The sequence below is a fragment of the Oncorhynchus gorbuscha genome, unplaced genomic scaffold, assembly GCF_021184085.1.
Source record: "Oncorhynchus gorbuscha isolate QuinsamMale2020 ecotype Even-year unplaced genomic scaffold, OgorEven_v1.0 Un_scaffold_788, whole genome shotgun sequence".
Classification (NCBI taxonomy): domain Eukaryota; kingdom Metazoa; phylum Chordata; class Actinopteri; order Salmoniformes; family Salmonidae; genus Oncorhynchus; species Oncorhynchus gorbuscha.
Window position 1 is genome coordinate 215,001 of NW_025745812.1, and position 12,500 is coordinate 227,500.

General features: G+C 48.9%; 1 protein-coding gene across 1 annotated transcript in view; it reads left to right on the forward strand.

Moving 5' to 3' along the window:
* The window catches only part of LOC124020265 (annexin A5-like), a 48,588-nt gene that overhangs the window by 31,591 nt on the left and 4,497 nt on the right, over positions 1 to 12,500 (forward strand). Inside the window, exon 9 of the mRNA XM_046335611.1 lies at positions 6,654 to 6,748. Coding sequence (XP_046191567.1) covers positions 6,654 to 6,748 — 95 coding nt within the window. The remainder of the gene's footprint in view (positions 1 to 6,653; positions 6,749 to 12,500) is intronic.

The following is a 12,500-nucleotide window of genomic DNA, read 5'->3' on the forward strand; positions in this document are numbered from 1 at the left end:
GTAGCGAAGTATTTACAATTTAGCAGATTAACACTGGAGTGATAGATGAGCAGATGATGATGTGCAAGTAGAAATACTGGTGTGCAAAGAACAGAAAGTAAATTAAAACAATATGGGGATGAGGTAGGTAGATTGGGTGGGCTATTTACAGATGGACTATGTACAGCTGCAGCGATCAGTTAACTGCTCAGATAGCTGATGTTTAAAGTTAGAGAGGGAGATATGAGTCTCCAGCTTCAGCGATTTTTGCAATTAGTTTCAGTCATTGGCAGCAGAGAACTGGAAGGAAAGGCAGCCAAAGGAGGAATTGTCTATGGGGATGACCAGTGAGATATACCTGCTGGAGCGCGTGCTACTGGTGGGTGTTGTTATCGTGACCAGTGAACTGAGATAAGGCGGAGCTTTACCTAGCATAGACTTATAGGTGACCTTGAGCCAATGGGTTTGGCGACTAATATGTAGCGAAGGCCAGCCGACTAGAGCATACAGGTCGCAGTGGTGGGTGGTATAAGGTGCTTTAGTAACTAAACGGATTGCACTGTGATAAACTGCATCCAGTTTGCTGAGTAGAGTGTTGGAGGCTATTTTATAAATGACATCGCAGAAGTCGAGGATCGGTAGGATGGTCAGTTTTACAAGGGTATGTTTGGCAGCATGAGTGAAGGATGCTTTGTTGGGAAATAGGAAGCCAATTCTAGATTTAACTTTGGATTGGAGATGTTTGATATGGGTCTGGAAGGAGAGTTTACAGTCTAACCAGACACCTAAGTATTTGTAGTTGTCCACATATTCTAAGTCAAAGCCGTCCAGAGTGGTGATGCTGGACGGGCGGGCAGGTGTGGGCAGAGATCGGTTGAAGAGAATGCATTTAGTTTTACTAGCATTTAAAAGCAGTTGGAGGCCATGGAAGGAGTGTTGTATGGCATTGAAGCTCGTCTGGAGGTTAGTTAACACAGTGTCCAAAGAAGGGCCAGAAGTATACAGAATGGTGTCGTCTGAGTAGAGGTGGATCAGAGACTCACCAGCAGCAAGAGCAACATCATTGATATACACAGAGAAGAGAGTCGGCCTGAGAATTAAACCCTGTGGCACCCCCATAGAGACTGCCAGAGGTCCGGACAACAGGCCCTCCGATTTGACACACTGAACTCTGTCTTAGAAATAGTTAGTGAACCAGGCGAGGCAGTCATTTGAGAAACCAAGGCTGTTGAGTCTGCCGATAAGAATGTGGTGACTGACAGAGTCAATCAATTGAAGGACTGTCCTGTACAGAATGATGTGTATTTACAACAGGTGGTGATATACAGAATCAAACTAAAACTCCCCAAATCAAGTCAAATCAAGTCAAATCAAGTCAAATACAAAGTCAAGTCTGTTTCAGTTAAGCAACATGTAATGTATTTAACCTCAATGTAAAGTCAATGTATTTAACCTCAATGTAAAGTCAATGTATTTAACCTCCAATGTAAAGTCAATGTATTTAACCTCCAATGTAAAGTCAATGTATTTAACCTCAATGTAAAGTCAATGTATTTAACCTCAATGTAAAGTCAATGTATTTAACCTCAATGTAAAGTCAATGTATTTAACCTCAATGTATTTAACCTCAATGTAAAGTCAATGTATTTAACCTCAATGTAAAGTCAATGTATTTAACCTCAATGTAAAGTCAATGTAAAGTCAATGTATTTAACCTCAATGTAAAGTCAATGTATTTAACCTCAATGTAAAGTCAATGTAAAGTCAATGTATTTAACCTCAATGTAAAGTCTATGTATTTAACCTCAATGTAAAGTCAATGTATTTAACCTCAATGTAAAGTCAATGTATTTAACCTCAATGTATTTAACCTCAATGTAAAGTCAATGTATTTAACCTCAATGTATTTAACCTCAATGTAAAGTCAATGTATTTAACCTCAATGTAAAGTCAATGTATTTAACCTCAATGTAAAGTCAATGTATTTAACCTCAATGTAAAGTCAATGTATTTAACCTCAATGTAAAGTCAATGTATTTAACCTCAATGTAAAGTCAATGTATTTAACCTCAATGTAAAGTCAATGTATTTAACCTCAATGTAAAGTCAATGTATTTAACCTCAATGTAAAGTCAATGTATTTAACCTCAATGTAAAGTCAATGTATTTAACCTCAATGTAAAGTCAATGTATTTAACCTCAATGTAAAGTCAATGTATTTAACCTCAATGTAAAGTCAATGTATTTAACCAATGTAAAGTCTATGTATTTAACCTCAATGTAAAGTCAATGTATTTAACCTCAATGTAAAGTCAATGTATTTAACCTCAATGTAAAGTCAATGTATTTAACCTCAATGTAAAGTCAATGTATTTAACCTCAATGTATTTAACCTCAATGTAAAGTCAATGTATTTAACCTCAATGTAAAGTCAATGTATTTAACCTCAATGTAAAGTCAATGTATTTAACCTCAATGTAAAGTCAATGTATTTAACCTCAATGTAAAGTCAATGTATTTAACCTCAATGTAACCTCAATGTAAAGTCAATGTGTATTTAAGTCAATGTATTTAACCTCAATGTAAAGTCAATGTATTTAACCTCAATGTATTTAAGTCAATGTATTTAAGTCAATGTATTTAACCTCAATGTAAAGTCTATGTATTTAACCTCAATGTAAAGTCAATGTATTTAACCTCAATGTAAAGTCAATGTATTTAACCTCAATGTATTTAACCTCCAATGTAAAGTCAATGTATTTAACCTCAATGTAAAGTCAATGTATTTAACCTCAATGTATTTAAAGTCAATGTATTTAACCTCAATGTAAAGTCAATGTATTTAATCTCAATGTAAAGTCAATGTATTTAACCTCCAATGTAAAGTCAATGTATTTAACCTCAATGTAAAGTCAATGTATTTAACCTCAATGTAAAGTCAATGTATTTAACCTCCAATGTAAAGTCAATGTATTTAACCTCAATGTAAAGTCAATGTATTTAACCTCAATGTAAAGTCAATGTATTTAACCTCAATGTAAAGTCAATGTATTTAACCTCAATGTATTTAACCTCAATGTATTTAACCTCAATGTAAAGTCAATGTATTTAACCTCAATGTAAAGTCAATGTATTTAACCTCCAATGTAAAGTCAATGTATTTAACCTCAATGTAAAGTCAATGTATTTAACCTCATTGTAAAGTCAATGTATTTAACCTCAATGTAAAGTCAATGTATTTAACATCAATGAAAAGTCAATGTATTTAACATCAATGTATTTAAAAGTCAATGTATTTAACCTCAATGAAAAGTCAATGTATTTAACCTCAATGTAAAGTCAATGTATTTAACCTCAATGTAAAGTCAATGTATTTAATGTATTTAACCTCAATGTAAAGTTTATTTAACCTCAATGTAAAGTCAATGTATTTAACCTCCAATGTAAAGTCAATGTATTTAACCTCAATGTAAAGTCAATGTATTTAACAATGTAAATCAATGTAAAGTCAATGTATTTAACCTCAATGTAAAGTCAATGTATTTAACCTCAATGTATTTAACCAATGTAAAGTCAATGTATTTAACCTCAATGTAAAGTCAATGTATTTAATCTCAATGTAAAGTCAATGTATTTAACCTCAATGTAAAGTCAATGTATTTAACCTCAATGTATTTAACCTCAATGTAAAGTCAATGTATTTAACCTCAATGTAAAGTCAATGTATTTAACCTCAATGTAAAGTCAATGTATTTAACCTCAATGTAAAGTCAATGTATTTAATCTCAATGTAAAGTCAATGTATTTAACCTCAATGTAAAGTCAATGTATTTAACCTCAATGTATTTAACCTCAATGTAAAGTCAATGTATTTTAACCTCAATGTAAAGTCAATGTATTTAACCTCAATGTAAAGTCAATGTATTTAACCTCAATGTAAAGTCAATGTATTTAACCTCAATGTAAAGTCAATGTATTTAACCTCAATGTAAAGTCAATGTATTTAACCTCAATGTAAAGTCAATGTATTTAACCTCAATGTAAAGTCAATGTATTTAACCTCAATGAAAAGTCAATGTATTTAACCTCCATGTAATAAAGTCAATGTATTTAACCTCCATGTAATAAAGTCAATGTATTTAACCTCAATGTAAAGTCAATGTATTTAACCTCCATGTAATAAAGTCAATGTATTTAACCTCAATGTATTTAACCTCAATGTATTTAACCTCAATGTAAAGTCGATGTATTTAACCTCAATGTAAAGTCAATGTATTTAACCTCAATGAAAAGTCAATGTATTTAATCTCAATGTAAAGTCAATGTATTTAACCTCAATGAAAAGTCAATGTATTTAACCTCAATGTAAAGTCAATGTATTTAACCTCAATGTAAAGTCAATGTATTTAACCTCAATGTATTTAACCTCCAATGTAAAGTCAATGTATTTAATCTCAATGAAAAGTCAATGTATTTAATCTCAATGAAAAGTCAATGTATTTAACGTCAATGTAAAGTCAATGTATTTAACCTCAATGAAAAGTCAATGTATTTAATCTCAATGAAAAGTCAATGTATTTAACCTCCAAATAAAGTCAATGTATTTAACCTCAATGTAAAGTCAATTGTACCTCCATGTAATAAAGTCAATGTATTTAACCTCCAATGTAAAGTCAATGTATTTAACCTCAATGTAAAGTCAATGTATTTAACCTCCATGTAATAAAGTCAATGTATTTAACCTCCATGTAATAAAGTCAATGTATTTAACCTCAATGTAAAGTCAATGTATTTAACCTCCATGTAATAAAGTCAATGTATTTAACCTCAATGTAAAGTCAATGTATTTAACCTCAATGTATTTAACCTCAATGTAAAGTCAATGTATTTAACCTCAATGTAAAGTCAATGTATTTAACCTCAATGTAAAGTCAATGTATTTAATCTCAATGTAAAGTCAATGTATTTAATCTCAATGTAAAGTCAATGTATTTAACCTCAATGTAAAGTCAATGTATTTAACCTCATTGTAAAGTCAATGTATTTAACCTCAATGTATTTAACCTCAATGTATTTAACCTCAATGTATTTAACCTCAATGTATTTAACCTCCAATGTAAAGTCAATGTATTTAATCTCAATGTAAAGTCAATGTATTTAACCTCCAATGTAAAGTCAATGTATTTAACCTCAATGTATTTAACCTCAATGTATTTAACCTCCAATGTAAAGTCAATGTATTTAACCTCAATGTAAAGTCAATGTATTTAACCTCAATGTAAAGTCAATGTATTTAACCTCAATGTAAAGTCCATGTATTTAACCTCAATGTATTTAACCTCAATGTATTTAACCTCCAATGTAAAGTCAATGTATTTAACCTCAATGTATTTAACCTCAATGTATTTAACCTCAATGTATTTAACCTCAATGTATTTAACCTCCAATGTAAAGTCAATGTATTTAACCTCCAATGTAAAGTCAATGTATTTAACCTCAATGAAAAGTCAATGTATTTAACCTCAATGAAAAGTCAATGTATTTAACCTCAATGAAAAGTCAATGTATTTAACCTCAATGAAAAGTCAATGTATTTTACCTCAATGTAAAGTCAATGTATTTTACCTCAATGTAAAGTCAATGTATTTAACCTCAATGTAATATCAATGTATTTAACCTCAATGAAAAGTCAATGTATTTAACCTCAATGAAAAGTCAATGTATTTAACCTCAATGTGGGAGGGGGACACCTGAGGAGAGGTGGGAATGTAAAGTCAATGTATTTAACCTCCAATGTAAAGTCAATGTATTTAACCTCAATGTATTTAACCTCAATGTATTTAATCTCAATGTAAAGTCAATGTATTTACCCTCAATGTAAAGTCAATGTATTTAACCTCCAATGTAAAGTCAATGTATTTAACCTCAATGTATTTAACCTCAATGTATTTAACCTCAATGTAAAGTCAATGTATTTAACCTCAATGTAAAGTCAATGTATTTAATCTCAATGTAAAGTCAATGTATTTAATCTCAATGTAAAGTCAATGTATTTAACCTCAATGTATTTAACCTCAATGTATTTAACCTCAATGTATTTAACCTCAATGTATTTAACCTCAATGTATTTAACCTCAATGTATTTAACCTCAATGTATTTAACCTCAATGTATTTAAAGTCAATGTATTTAACCTCAATGTAATATCAATGTATTTAACCTCAATGTAAAGTCAATGTATTTAACCTCAATGAAAAGTCAATGTATTTAACCTCATTGTAAAGTCAATGTATTTAACCTCAATGTATTTAACCTCCAATGAAAAGACAAGGTTCAGTTCAGTTCCAAAATCCAGAAAGAAAATCCCCAAATCAGTAAACATCCACTGGGGATCCCAGGCTTGATGTGATCAGTTCAGTAGGCCTGAGAAAGAAGTCCACAAAGTTAAAGTTATTTTGATAATAAACACAATGTCCCTTCAGTCTTGTGTTGAACTGAGAACTGGGTTTTTAAACTAACAGTTTATTTAGAGACCAAACATTTGTGATTCTGACAACAACAGATGTAGAGCTTCATACAGCATGTCAGTTCTTTGACTGTGTGTGTGTGTGTGTGTGTGTGTGTGTGTGTGTGTGTGTGTGTGTGTGTGTGTGTGTGGGTGTGTGTGTGTGTGTGGACTTTGTTCTCTGCAGGAGAGAAGAAGTTTGGGACTGATGAAGAACAGTTCATCACCATCCTGGGGAACAGGAGTACTGAACACCTGAGGAGAGGTGGGAGGGGGACACCTGAGGAGAGGTGGGAGGGGGGACACCTGAGGAGAGGTGGGAGGGGGGGGACACCTGAGGAGAGGTGGGAGGGGGACACTGAGGGAGGTGGGACTGAACACCTGAGGAGAGGTGGGGAGGGGGACACCTGAGGAGAGGTGGGAGGGGGACACCTGAGGAGAGGTGGGAGGGGGACACCTGAGGAGAGGTGGGAGGGGGGACACCTGAGGAGAGGTGGGAGGGGGACACCTGAGGAGAGGTGGGAGGGGGACACCTGAGGAGAGGTGGGAGGAGAGGTGGGGGGACACCTGAGGAGAGGAGGGGACACCTGGGAGGGGGAGGGGGGACACCTGAGGAGAGGTGGGAGGGGGACACCTGAGGAGAGGTGGGAGGGGGACACCTGAGGAGAGGTGGGAGGGGGACACCTGAGGAGAGGTGGGAGGGGGGACACCTGAGGAGAGGTGGGAGGGGGACACCTGAGGAGAGGTGGGAGGGGGACACCTGAGGAGAGGTGGGAGGGGGACACCTGAGGAGAGGTGGGAGGGGGACACCTGAGGAGAGGTGGGAGGGGGACACCTGAGGAGAGGTGGGAGGGGGGACACCTGAGGAGAGGTGGGAGGTGGGGGGGGACACCTGAGGAGGAGGAGGGGGAGGGGGGAGGGGAGGGGGACACCTGAGGAGAGGTGGGAGGGGGACACCTGAGGAGAGGTGGGAGGGGGACACCTGAGGAGAGGTGGGAGGGGGACACCTGAGGAGAGGTGGGAGGGGGACACCTGAGGAGAGGTGGGAGGGGGACACCTGAGGAGAGGTGGGGGGGGACACCTGAGGAGAGGTGGGAGGGGGACACCTGAGGAGAGGTGGGAGGGGGACACCTGAGGAGAGGTGGGAGGGGGACACCTGAGGAGAGGTGGGAGGGGGACACCTGAGGAGAGGTGGGAGGGGGACACCTGAGGAGAGGTGGGAGGGGGACACCTGAGGAGAGGTGGGAGGAGGGGGGGGACACCTGAGGAGAGGTGGGAGGGGGACACCTGAGGAGAGGTGGGAGGGGGACACCTGAGGAGAGGTGGGAGGGGGAGGAGAGGTGGGGGGGACACCTGAGGAGAGGTGGGAGGGGACACCTGAGGAGAGGTGGGAGGGGGACACCTGAGGAGAGTGGGGGGGACACCTGGGAACACCTGAGGAGAGGTGGGAGGGGGACACCTGAGGAGAGGTGGGAGGGGGACACCTGAGGAGAGGTGGGAGGGGGACACCTGAGGAGAGGTGGGAGGGGGACACTGAGGAGGTGGGAGGGGGACACCTGAGGAGAGGTGGGAGGTGGGGGGGGACACCTGAGGAGAGGTGGGAGGTGGGGGGGACACCTGAGGAGAGGTGGGAGGGGGGACACCTGAGGAGAGGTGGGAGGGGGGGGAACAGGGTACTGAACACCTGAGGAGAGGTGGGAGGGGGACACCTGAGGAGAGGTGGGAGGGGGACACCTGAGGAGAGGTGGGAGGGGGACACCTGAGGAGAGGTGGGAGGGGGGGGGACACCTGAGGAGAGGTGGGAGGGGGGACACCTGAGGGAGGTGGGAGGGGGGGGACACTGGGAGGGGGACACCTGAGGAGAGGTGGGAGGGGGACACCTGAGGAGAGGTGGGAGGGGGACACCTGAGGAGAGGTGGGAGGGGGACACTGAGGAGAGGTGGGAGGGGGACACCTGAGGAGAGGTGGGAGGGGGACACCTGAGGAGAGGTGGGAGGGGGACACCTGAGGAGAGGTGGGAGGGGGACACCTGAGGAGAGGTGGGAGGGGGACACCTGAGGAGAGGTGGGAGGGGGACACCTGAGGAGAGGTGGGAGGGGGACACCTGAGGAGAGGTGGGAGGTGGGGGGGACACCTGAGGAGAGGTGGGAGGGGGACACCTGAGGAGAGGTGGGAGGGGGGACACCTGAGGAGAGGTGGGAGGGGACACCTGAGGAGAGGTGGGAGGGGGGACACCTGAGGAGAGGTGGGAGGGGGACACCTGAGGAGAGGTGGGAGGGGGACACCTGAGGAGAGGTGGGAGGGGGGGACACCTGAGGAGAGGTGGGAGGGGGACACCTGAGGAGAGGTGGGAGGGGGACACCTGAGGAGAGGTGGGAGGGGGACACCTGAGGAGAGGTGGGAGGGGGACACCTGAGGAGAGGTGGGAGGGGGACACCTGAGGAGAGGTGGGAGGGGGGACACCTGAGGAGAGGTGGGAGGGGGAACTGAGGAGTACTGACACCTGAGGAGAGGTGGGAGGTGGGGGGGGACACCTGAGGAGAGGTGGGAGGGGGACACCTGAGGAGAGGTGGGAGGGGGACACCTGAGGAGAGGTGGGAGGGGGGACACCTGAGGAGAGGTGGGAGGGGGACACCTGAGGAGAGGTGGGAGGGGGACACCTGAGGAGAGGTGGGAGGGGGACACCTGAGGAGAGGTGGGAGGTGGGGGGGGACACCTGAGGAGAGGTGGGAGGGGGGGGACACCTGAGGAGAGGTGGGAGGGGGGACACCTGAGGAGAGGTGGGAGGGGGACACCTGAGGAGAGGTGGGAGGGGGACACCTGAGGAGAGGTGGGAGGGGGGGGACACCTGAGGAGAGGTGGGAGGGGGACACCTGAGGAGAGGTGGGGGGGGGAACAGGGAGGTACTGGGAGGGGGACACCTGAGGAGAGGTGGGAGGGGGACACCTGAGGAGAGGTGGGAGGGGGACACCTGAGGAGAGGTGGGAGGGGGGGGACACCTGAGGAGAGGTGGGGGGGGGGACACCTGAGGAGAGGTGGGGGGGGGGGGACACCTGAGGAGAGGTGGGAGGGGGACACCTGAGGAGAGGTGGGAGGGGGGGGACTGAGGAGACCTGAGGGGGACACCTGAGGAGAGGTGGGAGGGGGACACCTGAGGAGAGGTGGGAGGTGGGGGGGACACCTGAGGAGAGGTGGGAGGGGGGGGGACACCTGAGGAGGTGGGAGGGGGACACCTGAGGAGAGGTGGGAGGGGGGACACCTGAGGAGAGGTGGGAGGGGGGACACCTGAGGAGAGGTGGGAGGGGGACACCTGAGGAGAGGTGGGAGGGGGACACCTGACCTGAGGAGAGGTGGGAGGGGGGGGAGGTGGGGGGGGACACCTGAGGAGAGGTGGGGGGGGGGGACACCTGAGGAGAGGTGGGAGGGGGACACCTGAGGAGAGGTGGGAGGGGGACACCTGAGGAGAGGTGGGAGGGGGGGGGACACCTGAGGAGAGGTGGGAGGGGGACACCTGAGGAGAGGTGGAGAGGGGGACACCTGAGGAGAGGTGGGAGGGGGACACCTGAGGAGAGGTGGGAGGGGGACACCTGAGGAGAGGTGGGGGGGGGGGGGGACACCTGAGGAGACTGGGGGGGGGGGACACCTGAGGAGAGGTGGGAGGGGGACACCTGAGGAGAGGTGGGAGGGGGGACACCTGAGGAGAGGTGGGAGGGGGACACCTGAGGAGAGGTGGGAGGGGGGGGACACCTGAGGAGAGGTGGGAGGGGGACACCTGAGGAGAGGTGGGAGGTGGGGGGGGACACCTGAGGAGAGGTGGGAGGGGGACACCTGAGGAGAGGTGGGGGGGGACACCTGAGGAGAGGTGGGAGGGGGACACCTGAGGAGAGGTGGGAGGGGGACACCTGAGGAGAGGTGGGAGGGGGACACCTGAGGAGAGGTGGGAGGGGGACACCTGAGGAGAGGTGGGAGGGGGACACCTGAGGAGAGGTGGGAGGGGGACACCTGAGGGAGGGGGACACCTGAGGAGAGGTGGGAGGTGGGGGGGACACCTGAGGAGAGGTGGGAGGGGGACACCTGAGGAGAGGTGGGAGGGGGACACCTGAGGAGAGGTGGGGAGGGGGACACCTGAGGAGAGGTGGGACCTGAGGAGGGGGGACACCTGAGGAGAGGTGGGAGGGGGGGGGAGGAGAGGGGGGACACCTGAGGAGAGGTGGGAGGGGGACACCTGAGGAGAGGTGGGAGGGGGACACCTGAGGAGAGGTGGGAGGGGGGACACCTGAGGAGAGGTGGGAGGGGGACACCTGAGGAGAGGTGGGAGGGGGACACCTGAGGAGAGGTGGGAGGGGGACACCTGAGGAGAGGTGGGAGGGGGACACCTGAGGAGAGGTGGGAGGGGACACCTGAGGAGAGGTGGGAGGGGGACACCTGAGGAGAGGTGGGAGGGGGACACCTGAGGAGAGGTGGGAGGGGGACACCTGAGGAGAGGTGGGAGGGGGACACCTGAGGAGAGGTGGGAGGGGGGGGACACCTGAGGAGAGGTGGGAGGGGGGGGACACCTGAGGAGAGGTGGGAGGGGGGGGACACCTGAGGAGAGGTGGGAGGGGGACACCTGAGGAGAGGTGGGAGGGGGACACCTGAGGAGAGGTGGGAGGGGGACACCTGAGGAGAGGTGGGAGGGGGACACCTGAGGAGAGGTGGGAGGGGGACACCTGAGGAGAGGTGGGAGGTGGGGGGGGACACCTGAGGAGAGGTGGGGGGGGGGGGACACCTGAGGAGAGGTGGGAGGGGGGACACCTGAGGAGAGGTGGGAGGGGGACACCTGAGGAGAGGTGGGAGGGGGACACCTGAGGAGAGGTGGGAGGGGGGGACACCTGAGGAGAGGTGGGAGGGGGACACCTGAGGAGAGGTGGGAGGGGGACACCTGAGGAGAGGTGGGAGGGGGACACCTGAGGAGAGGTGGGAGGAGAGGTGGGGGGGGGACACCTGAGGAGAGGTGGGAGGGGGGACACCTGAGGAGAGGTGGGAGGGGGGGACACCTGAGGAGAGGTGGGAGGGGGGACACCTGAGGAGAGGTGGGAGGGGGGGACACCTGAGGAGAGGTGGGAGGGGGGGGACACCTGAGGAGAGGTGGGAGGGGGACACCTGAGGAGAGGTGGGTGGGGGGGGACACCTGAGGAGAGGTGGGAGGGGGACACCTGAGGAGAGGTGGGAGGGGGACACCTGAGGAGAGGTGGGAGGGGGACACCTGAGGAGAGGTGGGAGGGGGGGGACACCTGAGGAGAGGTGGGAGGGGGGACACCTGAGGAGAGGTGGGAGGGGGACACCTGAGGGAGGTGGGGGGACACCTGAGGAGAGGTGGGGGGGGGACACCTGAGGAGAGGTGGGAGGGGGGACACCTGAGGAGGTGGGAGGTGGGACACCTGAGGAGGGAGGACACCTGGGAGAGGGGGGGACACCTGAGGAGAGGTGGGAGGGGGGACACCTGAGGAGAGGGGGGGGGGGGGGACACCTGAGGAGAGGTGGGAGGGGGGGGGACACCTGAGGAGAGGTGGGAGGGGGGACACCTGAGGAGAGGTGGGAGGTGGGGGGGACACCTGAGGAGAGGTGGGAGGGGGGGGACACCTGAGGAGAGGTGGGAGGGGGGACACCTGAGGAGAGGTGGGAGGGGGGGGACACCTGAGGAGAGGTGGGAGGGGGACACCTGAGGAGAGGTGGGGGGGGGGGGGGGGGACACCTGAGGAGAGGTGGGAGGGGGACACCTGAGGAGAGGTGGGAGGGGGACACCTGAGGAGAGGTGGGAGGGGGACACCTGAGGAGAGGTGGGGGGGGGACACCTGAGGAGAGGTGGGGGGGGGACACCTGAGGAGGAGAGGTGGGAGGGGGGGACACCTGAGGAGAGGTGGGAGGGGGACACCTGAGGAGAGGTGGGAGGGGGGGGACACCTGAGGGAGGAGAGGGGGGGGTGGAGAGGTGGGGGGGACACCTGAGGAGAGGTGGGAGGTGGGGGGGGACACCTG